Source organism: Dermacentor variabilis, chromosome 1, assembly GCF_050947875.1.
Source record: "Dermacentor variabilis isolate Ectoservices chromosome 1, ASM5094787v1, whole genome shotgun sequence".
NCBI lineage: Eukaryota > Metazoa > Arthropoda > Arachnida > Ixodida > Ixodidae > Dermacentor > Dermacentor variabilis.
In genome coordinates this window covers 150,518,113-150,537,714 of record NC_134568.1, presented here as the reverse complement: position 1 = coordinate 150,537,714, position 19,602 = coordinate 150,518,113, and the positions used below count along the sequence as shown (strand labels likewise).

The 19,602-nt window shown below is 43.3% G+C and overlaps 1 protein-coding gene across 2 annotated transcripts in view; it reads left to right on the top strand.

The window, feature by feature from the left end:
- The window catches only part of TM9SF3 (transmembrane 9 superfamily protein member 3), a 118,200-nt gene extending 99,411 nt beyond the window's left edge, over nucleotides 1-18,789 (top strand). For both annotated transcript variants that reach the window (XM_075697615.1, XM_075697623.1), the window contains exons 11-14: nucleotides 2,008-2,154; nucleotides 2,219-2,302; nucleotides 7,062-7,138; nucleotides 17,495-18,789. In XM_075697615.1, the coding sequence (XP_075553730.1) occupies nucleotides 2,008-2,154; nucleotides 2,219-2,302; nucleotides 7,062-7,138; nucleotides 17,495-17,562 (376 nt within the window). In that variant the 3' untranslated portion in view covers nucleotides 17,563-18,789. The remainder of the gene's footprint in view (nucleotides 1-2,007; nucleotides 2,155-2,218; nucleotides 2,303-7,061; nucleotides 7,139-17,494) is intronic.
- Nucleotides 18,790-19,602: the final 813 nt, after the last annotated feature.

The window sequence follows — 19,602 nt, the reverse complement described above, 5'->3', positions numbered from 1 at the left end:
AGAGCGTATTTCACTTGTTTAACCTGTAAATTGTTTACATCAATGGTTTTGCTGTTGCTTAGGCTCATAAAAAAAACTATGTAAACTTACTTTTCATCAGTAGGTATAATAGATATGCTGTTAACACTATTATTTAGGTAGCTTAATCTATTTAAAACCACATTCATTTGGTGCAACAACATTTACAAAGTGCAAGTTGAAATTCCCACAAGTTCTACGGTCACAGGCACTTTTCACTTTGGGCAGCATGTTTTGCTCGGACAGATAAAAATGCCGTTCATCACCTTCCACACTTTATCAGGATGTTTATCAGTTATGTCAGGGAATACAGCCTCGTAATGCGCCAGCCTTGCCGAAGTGAAGCATTTAGCTTGTTCCTTACAGCTTTACATTCTTCAAAGTCTTCCTGTGTTCGAGAGTGTAAAAATGTGTGGTAAAGGCATGTTTTTTTATTTATTGTTTTTACATGTTCTTTGATGACCCATGGTTTTCGGATTTTTCTGGTTGGTTTGAAAGTTTTAAAAGGAACGTAAACACTATAATTATGCACAACAGCCCCAATCAACTCACAATGTGCCTCATTACTGTCCTTTTTTTTTTTCTAATTTCTAATTATCGAGGTCCAGTGCATCGCTGGACAATACTGAAATGTTTCGAATTTTCATATGAAATTTTGTTTTGAGCAGAGCAGGTCATGGATACAGGACAGTTGTCACTGAATTTGACTAATAGTATGCCTGCACTTGAGATTAATAGTAAGCAAGGCAAGAGCAGATGAGGTTGTGGGCGTAACCCTTGTTGGTGTTGTAATTATGTTAATAAAGTCTTGTCGTTAAGTCATGTACAGTCTTTGTCTTCTAATACATTGATGTTTAAATCTCCGGCACATGTAAAATGAAATTGTTTACCGAAGCATAATCGAAAAGCTTATAGAAGAAGTTCAAAAAGAGTTCAGTGTTTCCTTTAGGTAGACGACACACAACCTTGTTACCAGTTTTTTAACGTCAGGATCTCGTAGTTGGGAGTTGAAGCACTAAAATCATTTAATATTTCGCACTGATGGAATCCTCCTATCTACATAGCAACGCCTCCACCACATATATTGGTACAACAAAACAGTTGTACCCATCATTATTTGGCATTTTATTGTCATTAAAGAACCGAGTCTCAGACACCATTATTATGGTAAAGTCAAAAGCAAAATCACACAAAAAGGAATAGATTAATAGAAATGAATAGTCAAATAGAATAGATGAATTCAAAATGAATTAGGCAGTACATGTTTCCAGCTCTAAAAATCACTCTCGGTGCCTTTAACACACAAAAGCGTATCCTTTGAGATTGCCTACTGTTACTCCAAGCAGCCTTCGCAAGGCCTTGGAGATTGGCTACGGTTACTCTGACCAGCCTTCGCATGGCCTGCGAAACTGGCTACTGTTACTCTGAGCTGCCATGCACCCAGCGGCCTATGCAAGTTCTTCACCCACACAACAGATGGTACAGCAGTGTATACTGCATACCACGCACCTGTGCTTGTACTTCGAGGAGTGCGATTATCACATTCACATGACAGCATTTTTGCCGCTCAAGCTTTTCATGTGGAAGCACGCATGCAAATAATGACTTCTGCCTCAGCCAACATTACCTTTATGTTTTTTGTTTGTTTTTTTGCTGGATTTATTAGCGATAGAAGCTCCAAGTACGTGCTTGAAATGGCCAAAAACTTTGTTCAGTTGAAACGATGTCATGAAATTCCTTTGTTAAATTGCAAGACAAAAATATGTGGTTTTCAATGGGACTAAGATTGCAAAATGAAAATAGTTTGTTACATTCCGCAGTCTGTTAAATCGAGCTTTGTTATATTGAGGTTTGACTGTATATCCCGGCACTGCTACCTGGATGTGGGGCTCATTCATTGCATTTACATTTAGCAAAACTACTGTTCACTAATTATGTATGTTGCTATTTCTGAATTGTCTCACCTTGCATGTTTATTTTCACCTACAGGTACTTCATCTTCACATCCTTCTGGGCCTACAAGATCTACTATGTGTATGGCTTCATGCTGCTGGTGTTCCTAATCCTGACCATTGTGACCATTTGTGTTACCATAGTCTGCACATATTTCTTGCTGAATGCTGAAGACTACAGATGGTATGTTGGCACATGGATATATTTTTTACACGCCTTATGTATGACATGTTTTCTTATATTGCAGGCAGTGGACAAGTTTCCTGGCTGGTGGTTCCACTGCAGGCTATGTCTATCTGTACTCATTCTATTATTATTTCTTTAAAACAAAGTGAGTAACCCTTTTTATGTTTTTGAACCATCATTTGGTGATAGATTTATCTTGCCAGTTATTCTGGTCATTGAAAGCTTGTAATTGTGCAAGCAACATGTGATGTAGTTTCTGTGATGCTTTGGTAGATAACCATTTCCACTGGTATATGCGAATGGCATAAATCAGCAAAATGCTGATCTATGCTGTTGTCTTGCTGATGTACTGGAAATATTTATCTGTGTTAACGTTAATCCGACAAATGAACAGAATTAATGCAGGTTCACTCACAAAATATATGTTTAGTTAGGACTCATTCCGACTTGCCAAGATCAGACTTGGTCAGTTTCCCGCTCACTCTAGCTCACATAGATTCTTGGAATAACTGGCTCACTAATGACATACTGCTGCACTTTTCAGTGTGTTAGCAACGGACCAACTGGTCGAGCAACATATTAAAGGGACATGATGTGAGGTATCGAAATTTATGGCCAAAAAATGTATGTTTGAGTATCTTGCAATTTCAGGCTCCTCAACTATTCAAAAAGGTACCAACAAACTTTTAGTCACATCTGCCCATTAAAAAAAAAGCTGAAATTTCTATCTTTAGGTGGGGCCTGTGACTGATACCTTAGTTAAAAGCAGTGTACCCGTGGCCACTGTTTTGAAGTTACATTCGCTGCACGGGGAAAAGGCTTAGGGAAGTGTTGCTACCATCATTGTAAAAGCTGCCTGAGCTCAAGCAATGAAATCAAGGATGCAATAGGACATGTGCAAAGGCTGATGAAATGAAGCAACAAATTTTGGGCGCTGACTGCAAAGGAAGAGTAACTCAAGGCACTATTTAACAGATCGTGTCACGGGACAACGATTTGCCGTCACATGAGGCTATGTGTCATCATTCGATTTCCTATTACATTCAGCTTTGCATCTTCAAACCATTTTCAACAGCCGTTTTTGGTGACTGTTGGAAAATTTGCCATTTCTAGTGTAAACATATGCATCTGTAAATGTCTCCGAAGTTCAGCACGTGCTGCAGGGTTGTAGTGGCACCCTTTCCTTTCACAAAGCCAAAGCCCACAGCCTGCGATGGACAACTGACCACATGCGAGAGTAACTCGTGCTATTGGCTTTTCAGGGCACTGCAAGAGGTTGATGCAGCGTCTTCTTCCCCAGACGCTGGAAGTGTCTGCATGTTTTAAACAACCACAGCCCCCAACACTCGTATAACTCAATACTGGCCCAAGAGGGATTGAGAGAGTGCTTGAGGAGCTGGGCATATTTGTAGAAAAAAACTGAATTTTTCAATTCTTCATGCAGGTGCAAAAATCACCTGTGGCAAAGACCGTAAGTCTTGTCGTTAAGCTGGATTATTGGATGAGTTGACATTACTAGCACGAGAAATTGAACCATGTTCAACTAATTAATGAAAATTCATTAATGCATAATTATTTACTTTACTGCATATTTCGCAATTTATGAATTATATAGCCAGTGAGTTTGCAAAACACATCCACTTGAAATGAATTTCCAGGGCAACGTCATATTTGCTGTAATTAATTATAAAGTTAATTGGTGAATTCTTGTTAATTAGGTGAATATGTTTTGATTTTTCGTGTAAGTAATGTCTGCCTCTCTGAATCCAGCTCAAGGACTAGAATTGTTATCTGCAACAGGCGATGTTTAAATATTCAGTAAAACTTAAAAATGATCACCACATATACAAATCTTTTTTATAAACAAAGACTGGAATATAAAAAATAGCTCCACAATTTTGTACCTTTAAAGGGCCACTCCAGGTGTGGCCATATTGAGCTGACAAGTTCAGAGCATACAATGCGTGATAACGATGGTGTCTGCTAAGTATCACATCGCTACGTGCCGCTGAAAGATCTGAAATTTCAAACCAAACGCTGTTTGCCCTTCTCCTCGCGACCGCCGCCTGCCGCGCTTCAAACTGGAGGGTGATGCACACGTGCTTGTGCACCTGCGTACACGTGTTTGTGCTGTGACATCGCTCATGGTGACACATGACTTCAAGAATTATTCAAGGCAACATCTGTTATTGGTGTAAGATGTTGCTTGAATAGACGAATTAAAGCCTAGCAAAAAATAAAACACACAAACCGAATGTCTGCTTTTTTTTGTTTTGTTTTACTTTGCACTGCAGCAGTAAAGATGTACTTAGTCACGCACGCAGACACTGAAACAATGTTGTTTTCTACCGTGTTCCAGTGCGCAATTATGCTCTGTGATCCGCTTGTATCTGCCTCAGTATGCGTGTAGCACTGACTTATACTGCTAGTCAGGTGTTGTCGTGCACAGTGTGCAAAATCGTGTGCTGCGCGAAATGAGACAATCGCAACAGCTCGTGCGAGACCCTGTCAGCAGAAGTGTGCCGCACTACAAAAAAGCGAGGAGAAAAAAAAAAATGAAGGCGTATGCGTCAAGCAGTCCTCGAGTTTCGGTATGGGAGAACGCAGGGAAGGAATTCCACTTGCAGAGGTTAGACGAGGCAAGTGGAGAGAGCGTGTATGTTTACAGTGAAGCTTGGCTCTTGAAGTCATGGGTTCGCGGCACTCAAATATTTATATCTCGGCCATTAATGGAGCCAATTTGAAAAATGTTTGTGGCAGAACGCTGGAAAAGTTTACTGGAACAAACGTCAAAAAGACTTGTATTTAGACTAGAAGTGTGCAAATACTCGAATATCATTGAATTGAATCAAATAGTGAACATAACCGAAGTTTGCTCTGTGGCTTGGTGAGGGGCCCTTTAAGGCCCAACCACATGCATGAGATTTTCGAGTGACAGCGACGGCAAGGAGTGATGGGTTTTGCAGTCTCGGAGGGTGATACATCGCTGTCGCTTCTCGTGTCACTGGTTTTTGGTCAGCGAGGAAATTTCGTTTCTTGTCCGGAAGTCCATGTGTGACTTCTGCGAGGACAGTGGGATTGCACAACAACAAGGCAGCAACCAGTCCGCCCTGGTCTGCTCGCTTCGCTCTTGCAACTTGCGCTATGCCGTGACAACAAAAAATATAGTAAAATCAGCCATCGCTTTGTCTCTCCTCAAGGTGAGGCCAAAGTATCTCCATTATCTTGTTGTTATTATTGAGCTCAGTTGTTTGTTTTGACGCTGTTAGGCCTGGTGAGTTTTGCTCACCAGATGGTGCCACGCCGTTTCATGCTGGAGGCATAGAACGGATTTCCACTGGTGATGACAGCATATACTAGTAGATCTAATGCACCTTGGTTAAAGCATTGGACTCATGGTATGTTTACAATTTCTTTACGTGCATACGATTGCCTTTATTCAGACAATGTAAATTTATCGCTACTTTATTTTGTGATGTTGCATCCATATGGTTGCTCCACACTGCGACAGTTTGACAGGGTCTGCCTGTCGCTGTTGCTGGAGTATTGCGACCATGTAGTTGATACTTTAACCCTTCTATCTTTCAATAGATGAAGCGCCAATAGTGGCGGCACACAGGAAGGAATACAGACAGGACAAGCTCATGATCATGGTGTCGCACCATGATCATGTGTGGATCATGGTGCTAGTTGGTGCATGCAGAAAGCTATGCACGAACTAGCCCCACAAGGTGTTTTACTGCAATAACCCTTCTAAATCTATGTAACACAAAGTGAGATTAATTTTTCTTATAATTTTGCAGCAATAACTTTTGTTAATAACTTTAGTTAGACATTATAAGAGTTATTGAAAATTAAGCTACTGGAGCAATGGGATTTAATACAGAACTGTATCATTGTCATAAACAATGTATCCGCCTTTATTTGAAATCAAACCAATTTGTCAAAAGTTGGCCATCTTAGCATTAAGCATGCCACAGGGAAGGAAACCTGGATACTCTAGGCCTAAAGAGCACTCTCAATGTGAACCATTGAATGTTTTGCATGTAGGCTTCTGCTAAAATTCGCAATTTGCAGAAGTGTGCCTCCAGAATTTTCTTATAACCTGGCTCCTTACATCTGTAAAATTTAATTTAGTTGACACAGTTGCCATATTCATATGCCCTCACTTGCGCTTACTGGTCCCGACAGACTCGACTTGTGGATGCAGAGTCAGGTTCGCTCGTAATCATGTGTACTCAGCTTTTCATATAGTTGTGTGGGCTCAAAAACAATTATACTCGCACATGATTAAGACTTTACTCGTTCATATGCATACGAGCTCGCTGAATGAGTCAGCCTATGACTAATGGTGGCATGCTGTAGTTTTGGTACAGCATTGCCAATCTTTTCCACTAAGTGGGATCTCCTGTGAATGCAAGGATAAAAGGGAGCGAAGTTTTTTTTTTTTTTTTTTTTTTTGAATGTACTAAGACCCAAGCACACTACCAGTGTTGAAATGATGGCATTCCTAATAATATTTGGGGTTTTACGTGCCAAAACCACTTTCTGATTATGAGGCACGCCGTAGTGGAGGACTCCGGAAATTTTGACCACCTGGGTTTCTTTAACGTGCACCTAAATCTAAGCACACGGGTGTTTTCGCATTTCGCCCCCATCGAAATGTGGCCGCCGTGGCTGGGATTCGATCCCGCGACCTCGTGCTCAGCAGCCCAACACCATAGCCACTGAGCAACCACGGCGGGTGATGGCATTCCTCTACGTAGCATGTGTGTCTGCGCTTTATAATAGAAAAATAGTATGACAGAGCATGGGACATGATCTTGTTTGATATTTGGAGTGGAAGTGTGAACGTGTTTGGTAGTTGTGCACAGTTACATTGCCTTCTTTTTTCTCTCCTTCAGGATGTATGGCTTGTTTCAGACTGTATTTTATTTTGGTTACATGGCTCTGTTCAGCTTTGCCCTTGGAGTGTTGTGTGGTGAGTGCTATTCCTTGTTGTAAGCTGTTTGGCTTAATTTTTACCTATAAAGTTTACTGGAAAAATCGTCAAAAAGACTTGTATTTAGACTAGAAGTGTGCAGATACTCGAATATCATTGAATTGAATCAAATAGTGAACATTTGAATAATTGGATTCGCTAATTGAATATCTACTATTCGAATGTTCAAATATTCAATACATTCAGTGTAAAGACCCACAAAGTGCCACATCTCACATGCACCGCAGAGCCCCTTGTGCTCGATGCCACCCAAGCAAGTGTTTAACTTTGTTTTCGGCACAATATGAGTGCAGAGTGCGCCGCAGACGGGCCACCCCAGAATTTGTCACTGCAAGCGCTCTCCAACGTCTGCGCGATGTGGGAATCGCACACACAACACCTGAACACCACAATTTGCAGAATTAGGCTCTATCGGCCTGGGCTGCCTCTGTTGGTACAAGATTCATCCGGGTCGACAGGACCAGTCCAAATGATAGTGTGATGCGGACAGAAGAAATGGCAACAAAAGCAGCGCATATTTCGTAAAGTGCAAGAGCATGAGAGAAGATTGAGCTATTTAGCCACCGCTAGGCATGCAGATCATGTTGGATATGTCAAACTTCAGGCCTCTTAAACAGCTGTCAATCTAACCTGCACGCGTGGTCTCGGGACTGATCACTACATTTTATATTTTGTTTTAATATTCGATTTTGTTTTCTTGATTCAATTTGTTATTTGATTTGAAATCTGCTATTCGGTATTTGTGTGCCCCTAATTTAGACACGTCAAGTGATCTAGCATTTCATTGCTGCTTCATCAGTGTGCAAGAAAGGCAAATGCCCTGTGTGGCCATAAAGGGGCCGTGTGTTATCTGGACATTTGTGGGAGCATCATAGTATATGATGAAGGCTTAAGCAAGTGTTTGAATGCTGTGGTGCATGTGTTAGAACAGGGGCAACATGCAATGCTGCCTTATACACTGTCATCCACAAAAGTTAATGCGACATGGTAGTGATAATGATGGATACAGCACAAAAAACAGACTAAGATCAGATATCTCATACTTGCGGGTTATGCATGCTACCACCACATCGTGAGCAGCTTGCCGCCAGCTACTGCCAGTGAGGTCCGCGATTTGCTTCTCAGCCCACCTGTGGAGAATGCCTACTAAATTTTGAAGGAGACACTCATTCAACGCCTCGCACCATCCAAACCCAAATGCTTGCAGCAATTCTGGAACGACATGGACTTGGCGACCGCACACCATCTCAACTACTGTGCCACATGCAGCGACTTGTGGGAAGCGTTACAGGTCTCTACAGCATGCTGCTGTGCAATATATTTCTTCAGCATCTCCCCAACAACGTCTGGGTGGCACTTGCTACGGTGGCTTAAAAGAATATTGTCAGCAATGGTGGCCATTGCCACCATTGCTGACACCATCTTGGCAGTGGCAACCAAATCCGTCTCTGTCGCAAACACGGAAGTGAAGAGTGATTCTGCCTCCTCGCCCAGCGAATTCCTGGAGCTTCATGGAGAGATTGTGTGCCCCACTGACACAGTGGCAGCTTTGCAGGCAAGCATCTCGCACCCGTTAAAGAAGCGCACTGCACCGACACAGCAGCCGGGACGCATTGGTGCTGGTCCCATACGAAACACGGCAACGCTGCGTGCAAATGCGTTGCGCACTGTGACTATTCAGGAAACGTCAGAGGCCAGCATTGAGGGCGGCCATTGCTGCAATATTGACGGAAAGTCGCACCTCAGTGTTCATCATTGAACGTGGTTATGGTGTTCGTTTTCTTGTGGTCACAGGCGCAGGTGAGCATTATTCCTACATCTCTATCTGACCGTGAGGGCCCAAGCTCATCTCCATTGCAGGCAGTGAACGAACATAACGATTGCCACTTAAGGCCATCGCTCGCTGTGTCTCAACCTGGACCCAAAGAGAACATTTCATTGGATTTTTATACTTGCCGATGTCAAATTTGCAATCCTTGGGACCAGTTTCCTCCATCATTTTGGTCTTTTGGTAGACATGCGCAACCAACGGCTATATGATCCTGTGTCGCGAGCAGCAGTTCAAAGCAAACCCTCAAGACACCCTCCGTTAAGCCCTACCTTGGTCAGACCAGCTGGAACATCGCGCTTTGTGGCTATACTGAACAAGTTTCCAGAACTTATGCGCGAAGCAGAGGCAGGCGCTGCGGCTGAGTATAACATGCTCCATCATATAACTACAACTGGTCCTCCCGTCCCTGCCAGACCGCGTTGCATGTCCCCTGAAAAGCTGTTTGGCTGGCCAAACATTGTCATATGCTCGAGCTTGGTATCATCTGGCTGTCTCCAAGCCCTTGGGTGTCTCCACTTTGCATGGTACCAAAACTGTCAGATGAACGGTAACCATGTGGAGATTACCGGGCACTCACTCAAGCAGCTGTACTGGACCGCTACCCTGTGCCACATTCATGATCTTGCAACGAACTTGCATGGTGCTACAATTTTTGCCAAGGTGTACCTCGTGAAGGCATACCACCAGATACCAGTGGCACCAGAGGATGTCCCAAAGACTACAATAGCAACACCTTTCAGCCTATGTGAATTTCTTCGAATGCCATTTGTACTTTGCAACTCTGGACAGACCTTTCAGCGGTTTATGGGCAGTATCTTGCGCAGCCTAGATTTTTGCCACATTCACCTGGAAGATCTTATCGTTAGCGCCACTCCATCTGAACACAAGGAACACCTGCAAACCATTGATTTCATCATCTCTCTGCACATGGCATCGCAGTCGATGCAGCAACATGCCAGCTTGTTGTGCCCTAGCTGACCTTCCTGGGCCATAATATACAAAGCGCTGTAATTTGCCCCCACCCAGTAAAGGTCAAAGCTGTTCGAGAATTCCTGAAACCTATCACTAAGCGGCAGCTCTGTGAGTTCCTTGGACTGGTGAACTTCTATCGCCATTTTGTACCTCAGTGTGCAGCTGTCTTGCACCCTCTACACAAACTACTAGCAACTGCGGAGAGCACAGCTGGGACACTCGCCTAGACTCATGAAGCCTGCAACGCTTTCCATCAAGTCAAGGAGGCATTTCGTCATTGTCTGAAAGGCATGCATTTCTTTGTGCTTACAGACCGCCAGCCTCTCACGTATGCCCTGTGTCACGTATGCCCTGTGACATGTGAGCCGAGTCAACAATGTGGTCACAGGCGCCCTGTCACGCAGTCCTGTAAACATCCTTAGCCTTTCCGAGGGAACTGATTTGACTCAGCTGGTGGCAGCTCAGCAAGCAAATCAAAAACAGAGTCAGTTGCTGACAACAGTAGCCACACTGCAGTTGCAATGGCTACCTGTGCCCGGCTGAAAAGACCGAGTCTGCTGTGACGTACCAACGAACAACCCTTGTCCTTTCGTTCCTTCTGGCCTTTGTCGTACTTCGAGTCGCTGCACAAGCTGGCACATCCGTGTGTCCGGGCCACACAAAAGCTAGTGACAGCAAGATACATCTGGCCAGGTATATATAGAGACGTCCGGCAGTGGACACAAGAGCGCATCGCCTCCAATCGCTCAAAGGTAGAGCGCCACACCGTGATGCCATTGGTGGGTTCCCAGTACCAGATGCGAGATTTGAGCATGTGCACTTGGACATTGTCGGAGTGTCACCACTTTGTAATGGTCATTCGACCACATTGTAATAGTCAGTTGTAGTTATACAATGTAGTGGTCAGTGGTTATATATGTAGTGGTCAGTTGTAGTTGTAGTTATCCACATATTATTTATGGACAGGTTTACGTGCTGGGTTGAAGCTGTGTCTGTCACAGACATCACTGCTGACACAATCGCCCATGCTTTTCTGTACCACTGGGTGGCTCACTTTGGCACGCCGTCTGCAGTTACAACTGACCGCGGCAGGCAGTTTGAACCTGCTCTTTTCACCAGCATAACATGGCTGATCAGCACCTTTGGCACCAGAACTACTGCCTACCATCCTCAGAGCAGCAGCATGGTGGAACATTTCTACTGTCAATTGAAAGCTGCTCTCATGGCAATGGAAGGGCACAGTTGGACAAAAGCAGTACCGCTCTTCCTTCTTGGTATCCGCACAAATCTGAAAGTAGACATTGGCTGCTGCACCACCGAGCTGGTGTATGGAACTACACCGCTATTGCCTGGTAAATTTTTCACATGCTGTGGAGATGAAAAACCTGTTGCTACTGGCAACTATGCCAGCTGGTTGCTGAATATCATGGGCAAGCTTCGTGCCACACCACCTCGTTAGCCGGCGCTGCGACCCATCTATATGCCCCCCGAACTGTGATTGTGCTCCCATGTGTTTGTACAGCATAATGCAGTGCTGCGACCTCTCCAACCACTTTATAACGGGCTGTTCAAAGTGATCCATCACACAAACAAGCAATTTGCCATGCACATTTGTGGTTGACACGAGGTGGTCTCTACTGACTGGGTGAAACCGACCCACTTGGAGAACTCAGACCAGGCATGTCCCGTGGCTGTGGCGTCTGTCATCAGAACAATGAACGAAGCAACTGCAACTTCCTTCCTAACAACAGGGCTGCAAACACATAGTGGGAGGTGAAATACTGTGCCTATTCGACTGGCCCTGCAACATTCACTGCTACAACTGTCAAGTGTTCGTGTGGTTAGTTCATAGCACCACTCTGGGGCATCATGTTTTAATGAACCCCCCTCTCCCAGTAAAAAGTTAGTCTGTTTGGAACTCATCAGTCACCAACATGCTCTTTATTCACCCTTGTGTTTGTCATACAGTACTCATCATCGTGACTATGTGCCAACTCGCCCAACTTTCCATCTCTGTTCAGAATATGGGAGCCATGTGAAAAAATTAAAAATCATTCACAGGTTACAAGGGCGGTGCAGTCATCACTTGAGAGTTGTACATACACTTTAGACTACATGCCCAAGGCGCAGGGTTTTTCTTGTTGCACCATCTATTGTAAAGAGCCACTTGTACCATTATCACATTGAGGCACTTGGTCTTACTTCATGAATACCTATGTTTTAATGAGTGTTTGACCAAAACAGGCAACGAGTTCATGTTTGTCAAAAGTAGTGCCATATTCCATAGTCATGTCATACAAGAAAACTCTTTGGGAAGTCCCACGTAGTTGCTTTTCGTACACTTTAAAACTCCCTTATTGAAATTGTTGCCCATTTGGTTTAAGTTGGTTGGTTCGAGCTCTATACAGTCGACTCCCGTTAATTAAGGGGGGACACGGGTCTTAACACCTGAAAATATATAAAAAAATTTATTTTTGGGAACTGCTTGTTTCTGCATCTGTAATGCATGGTCTACAACCTATCAAAGCCATTTGCCCAAAAACGCACCCTAAGTGTCAGGAAAAAAAAAATATTTTGTCAGTGCGGACGGCGAGAAACAACCGCAAATCTGCGCAGAAACACCCGAGTTCACTGAGCTATTTCTCGTCTTTCCCACCGCTGAGTGCCGCCATCTCGATATCGTTCGAAAGCTCGAAGTTCCGCCTTTCAGTTCCCTGCAACCTCCCCGACGATGGTCGCATAGAAAAAGCGCAAACGTAAAAGAGCTTCTCTGCTAGGCCTGGCAGTGGGTCCCTTTGAAAACCGCAGATATGCCATTTCTTTGTTCATCGTATTACGAACGTAAGTGGCAAATCGACCTTCTGTTAAAAAAAAAAAAAATTGAAACCGAACACGTTTCCACGAAAAGCGAAGCGCAATTCATCTCTACTTCCTGCGGCAAGAAAGGGGAGCGATTATCCCAAGGCTCAGACGAGCTGACAAGATCGTGCCTGAGATAAGTCACTGCATCGCGCAATCTCATTCCGCAGCGGCAATAAAGCAGCAGCGAAGCTAATCGTTTCCCTCTGTCCTCGCGTGTAGGTTTACTTTGTAGACCACAGATGATGTGCCGATGCCTATTCCCGTGCCTCTCGCGCGTACACGCGCGGGTTCGTGTTGGTGCATTCCAGATTCTGTTACGAGCCTATACATGCGCCTAATGTCTACTTCAGTAGAATAATTTTGTGTTTTTAATTATATTGCAATTATTATTTCCCGGTTTTGAAGCATCAAATTTATATTTTACCAGTTTCATTTTATTTTTTTCTGAAGTATAGCGTTTTTAAGGTTTGAAATTTTAGGATCAACACCGTGTTCCTTCTACTCATTCAATGCTTTCCATTCCTTTTTCCCTGAATGCAGGCGAGTCTGAGAGTGCACAAAAACTGTGACATAGTGTCTTAGGACACTTAAATATTTTGAAACGCTGTAGAAATCACCAACAAAGATTCAAATTCTTAAAGCTGTAAATTTAGAATTTCGCAACTTTGGCTAAAGTACAGATACAAACATCCAAACGACAACTTGCAGTATTTGAACATCCAGGAACATACATGCTTCATTTTAGCTATGTTTTTGCAGTACATTTTTTTGCAGATCACATCCCGAGTTTTTAACAAAAAAAGAATTGTAACTACTTTTTGTTATTGACCTCAGAAGAAATCTAATTGCACATTTATAAGCAGCCCACAAGATTGGATGCGTCCTGAAAGTTTCATGTGTCTAGAGCAAGTATAATATATGGTTGTTCTGGATGCCATGTCCCCTCATATTTCGCTTGTTTGAACGCACTGGAAAGTCCCAGTTAAGGGCTATGGAAGGAAAACTCATCTAGTTTGAATACGAAAGTATCTTGCTTCATTTAATCAGACTCCTGACAGCGCCCCCTCATGCGTGCAGTGATGACTAAAAGCTTGAAAAGACAGATTTAGCAGGCATCGCTACTAGTCACCTAAGCAATAAGTGACAGCAGTAACCTGTCCTGCAGTGATGACGACTTACGCTGTGGCCTGGGCGGTGTCTCTTTTGGCAATTTCATCAGCACCGACAATAGTGTTGAGACCTGAAGGCCACTGACTGACTGACGATGACACGCATAGTTATTGTAATACATGTACTACATTGAAGTAGAGACTAGTCCATGACGCCAGACTACTTCAAGCAATAAAAAAGATTTGAATCCATTTATTTTGCTGCTGCTTGTTAATGCAAACAAAACTTTTCCCACAAGGGTCGTATTAATGGGAGTCAACCAGGCACGTACCCAGGGGGGGGGGCGCCCCCCCCCCCCCCCGAATTCAAGTGTCATACCCCCCCCTTCCACTCCCCACCCACGCCACCACTCCTCACACATTCCTAAAGCGCCGCCAGATCAATGTTGAGACTTGGCAGCTATTAATCGGTCAGCATTATGCTACCTTTTTCACTCCTTTTAGATGGTGGTAGATATCGGCATCTCTTGTAATGTGAAGGACAGTTTTCTCATAGATTCCGCACCCGTGCGATTAACTCGAGATGCGTTCAGTTGTCACCATCTATTCAACCGTCACGCGCATAGCTGCAGCTTTTGTTAGTTCAACCTTTATTGTTTAGGCTTAGCCTGGGACCAGGAAAGGGATGCGGCTGTTACTGAGCTGGTCTGTACTCTCGTGGAACGAGTTGCGGCCGGAGAAAACGTCAGTTGCGTTCAACTTTTCCGTTTGCTTCATTATTTCCTTGAGTTACGGCTCGCCGCGAGGCTGGCAGATGCCCGCAACCATATACGCGTGATATGGGTTAGATAAGGTGGGAAATAAAATAATGTGAAAGTGCGTCCATCATGAAACCCTGCAATAACCTTTAAAACCACAAGCAAGATGACTGTCGCCCGTTACCTCGTCTGTTTTTCCCTAATTGTATAACACTTTTCGTGCAAAATTGGCAACTGGAAACAAAAATCGCAAGGAGTTGAGAAATTAAGTGATCTACTAAGGGAGAGAACCAAGGCAACAACCAAACTGCAAGGAAAAGCGAATAATAAAAAAAAGTTAACCGTTGTTTATGAGAATATTTATGGATCAACATCTTTTTATTTAAAAAGGAAGTAGCGAAAACGCTGCCGGAAGTGGAGAACAATTACTTGCTTTGAATGACGCTTCTACAGTTATCGGTTGAACCGCCTCACATAGCCACTTCTCTGCTGTGCTTATGTGGGTGTTTTTCTAACCTTTCGCGGTGAGCACAGTACATCTAGAATCGCAGAGTCCCGCGCTCTACGCGGTTGTGTGGGTCTGGCGGCCGCACAGCGTTACGCAATTTGCAGAACTGTCAAAACTGATCAACAAGGCGAAAATAACTGATATTCGAAACTATAACATGAGAATGACTGAAGAAGCCGTAAAAAATGAACGCAGCCTGAAATCAATAAAAAAGAAACCTGGCTTGGGACAAACCATGATGTATACACTAAAAGATAATATCATCAGCAATCTCGAAGATATAGTAAAAGCAGCGGAAAAATTCTAAGCTGACCTGTATACAGTACTCAGAGGAGTCACGATACCTCACTTAGAAACAGTAATGAACAGGATACAGAAACTCTCCTATAACTAGCGATCAGGTCAGAAGGGCCCTGCAAGAAATGAAACGATGAAGAGCGGGAGGAGAAAGTGGAATAACAGTCGATTTAATCAAAGATGGAGGAGACATAATGCTTGGAAAACTGGCGGCTCTTTATACGAAGTGTCTGTCGACTGCAAGGGTCCCAGAAAACTGGAAGAATGCAGACATTATACTAATCCAAAAAAAAGGAGACGTTAAAGAATTGAAAAATTATAGGACCATTAGCTTGCTCCCAGTATTATATAAAATATTTACCAAAATAATCTCCAATAGAATAAGGGCAACACTGGATTTTGTCAACCAAGGGAACAGGCTGGCTTCAGGAAGAGATACTTTACAATGGATCACATACATGTCATCACTCAGGTTATCGCGAAATCCGCAGAGTACAATAAGCCTCTCTACGTGGCTTATATAGATTACGAAAAGGCATTTGATTCAGTAGAGATACCAGCAGTCATAGAGGCACTACGTAATCAAGGAGTACAGAACGCTCACGTAAAAAGCTTGGAAAATATTGCTACATGCGTGTGGTATTTGTTTGTTTGAACAAGGCGCGTGGGCGCCATTACTCCAGAAAAGAGGAGGAAGAACGAACTGGGCTCGCGCTGTGAATCTAACCGGTCAGCGCTGCAACCGTTGTTGTAAATATAATCTGTAAATAGTTTCTCGTCTTACTGACTTTTCCTTCGCATAAGAATATCTACAGAGGTTCTACAGCTACCTTAATTCTACACAAGAAAAGCAGGGAGACACCTATAGAGAAAGGGGTCATACAGGGAGACAATTTCTCCAAAGCTGTTCACTGCATGCTTAGAAGAATTCAAGCTATTAAACTGGGAAGGCTTAGGAGTAAAGATCGACGGCAAATATCTCGGCAACTTTCGGTTTGCCGATGACATTGTTCTATTCAACAACAGTGCAGACGAGTTACAACAAATGATTGGAGACCTTAACTGAGAGAGTGTAAGAGTGGGGTTGAATATTAATATGCAGAAGGTGAAGATATTGATAAATAGTCGGGCAAAGGAACATCAGGATCGCCAATCGGCCACTAGAGACTGTGAAGGAGTTCGTTTACCTGGGTCAATTAATCACAGGGAACCCTGATCATGAGAAGGAAATTCACAGAATAAAAATAGGTTGGATCGCATACGGCAGACATTGCCAGCTCCTGACTGGAAGCTTACCATTATTATTGAAAAGTAAGGTGTGCCCTCAGTGCATTTTGCCAGTGCTGACATATGGGGCAGAGACTTGAGATCAGAAGAGTACGCATTTGGGCTGGTTGGTTCATGATTACGAGCAATAGAAACAGCGCTAAACGACAGGACGAGTAAAGGGACACAGACAACTTGAGATCAAGTTTTAAGAACTGCGCAAAGAGCGATCGAACGAATATTGCTAGGCATAACGTTAAGAGAGAGAAAGAGAGTGGTTTGGATCAGAGAGCGAACGGGTATAGACGATATTCTAATTGACATCAACAGGAAAAAATGTAGCTGGGCAGGTCATGTATACGCCGGTTAGATAACCATTGGACCATTAGGGTTGCAGAATGGGTACCAAGAGAAGGGAAACGCAGTAGAAGATGGCAGAAAACCATAGATGGTGCCATGAAATTAGGAAATTCGCGGATGCTAGTTGGAATCGGTTGGCGGCAGGACAGGGGTAATTGGAAATCGCAGGGAGAGGCCTTCGTCCTGCAGTGGACATAGAACAGGCTGATGATGATGATGATGACGCCCCCCCCCCCCCCCCCGAAAAAAAATCCTGGGTACGTGCCTGGAGTCAACTGTATATAGTGAATATTTTAGAGTAAGTTGCAAGCAATAAAAATTTAGCTAAGCAATAGTTGTGGCTGACTGTGTATTTGGTTTATTTTCTTGCAGGCACCTTTGGCTTCATTGGGACTAATGCATTTGTGCGAAAGATCTATTCAACAGTCAAGATTGACTGAGGAGAGGACCTGACCTTGGTTTTTCTTTTTCTAGTTCAGAGACTGGTGCCTGAAAGTGTGTGCATGTGTGTCTGTGTAAACTTTCATCGCTCTCTGTCAGAAGGAGTATCACTTTTTTTTTTTATGGAATGCCTTTCTGTTACCACACTTGCTTTCATTTTCTTTGTGCAAAGGCTCAGCTTTAAAAAGTGTGGGAAATAAACCAGAACTAGAATTTTGCTTAGAACAGGATTTTTTATGTAAAGAATGTTGACCACTTCATCATGAATGGCTTGAAAAATAGTCTCCTCTCCTGCTGTTGCTTTAGGAAGTGCCAATAATTTGACACTGATAATCACCATGTATTTATATGCACAATTTGTTTTGGCTTATTTGTCAGCGCAGTCATTTGTTTGCTTTGGGGGTATTGTCATTTGTGTGTCAGAAAGAGGCTGTTGTGTAATGACTTCCAAGATGCCTGGGGTGTGCGTTTGACTTATTCTGGGACTTGTGATTTTGATTTTCTCCTGCGTGAGGGTTTTGTTGAAAGAAGTACCTCACAGGGTGGTTCCTTGTACATATGTATGTATTGGGGTTTGCTTGCATCATATTGATGGGGGCACTGAAGATGGACAAGCAAGCATGTTGCTTCTCAAGTACTGCACAAGTTCTCGGTGTGTTTGTTTCTTTGTGCCCTGGTGCCCCCCCCCTTTTCTTTTACATAGTCTCCTGTACATATTGTAGCCATCAACCTGAACGATAAACAAGATGTGTGAGATGTTAGTTGTTCTAGCACAAATTAAACCAGCTGCTCGAGATGCTTTGCACTTGATCAGACGGCAGAAGCCAGTCACTGTGGTGGTCATGTCACCAGCAATCTTAATTTGCATTGTGAGAATGTGTGACTTTTCAAAGTTAAGAAATTTTAGGTTTTCTAGTGTGTGAAGAAATAATCTTTTCCAGCTGAATTTTTTTATGGTGTCAAATGAAAAATTATAGATTTTTGCATTGTGGCATTGTAGTTAATGTCACCATATGCTACAAGTTCTTTGGTCTGCAATGAAATTGCAAGCTCTTGAACAGCCAGATCTTACTGTGTATACAGATATTTGTTTATAGCCCAAAATATAAAGGTTCAGATTCATGGAGGGTTGCCATTTTCCTTCCCTTGTGAATTACAAGCAGATCTTGCAAAATTCAGCTGGATCATTTGCCCTTTGAATAAATTATAAATATTCTTTACTGCAACTGCTGTCTCTCAGTTCAAGTAATTCTAAAAGGTGTGAAGATTTCATGCCAGAAAGAAAAAAAAATGACGTCAAATGCACATTCTTTACAGGTCCTTGAACTCGTGTGATACACAAACTTGAAAATGTCATTTTCAGGGCCTTGAAGGTTCTGTAATTTTGACTGTTCTGTGAAAACAAATTTCTTTTTTGATGGCGGTGATGGGTAAAATGGATAGACTGATTTAGCTTGTTGGAGGTCTGTTGACATGTGGTTGGTTTGTGGGGTTAGGTGGATGTCGTAGCTGCACGCACACACTACAGCTAGCGTTGTCTACGAATTTAAGCAACAAACTCATTGTCAGTCTTTTCACCATAGTGTCCAGAGGTGCACCAGCTCCAACAACCTGACAGCAGCAACTGTGTCACTTCAAGGCATTGAACAACATCATTTTATCAGTGAATAATGAACCACATTTCTTGTATTGCAACATGCTTGTGAGGAAAAATGCCTACTGCTACTAGTGTACGAACTGATCAAGTGTGCAGTAGAGGCAATGGCAGTTGGCTGAAGACAAGAGTGGTCAGAGGCATAGAGTTTTCATTTTCTTGGCGTAGGCAAGGGCCCGCTAAGCTTCCGGACAGCAAAGTAGCTGTGCATCGGGAAACATAGAATATGGTCCCGAGAATGTGTTGCCCACCCCACATGCGTGGTGACCACCCTGCTGTCTGACCACACTGCTGTTGTGTGCTAGGTGGCCAGAATGGGCCCACCCCGCTGTCGTGTGCGGGGTGGCCCATTCTGGCCACCCCGCACACGACAGTAATGAAAAAT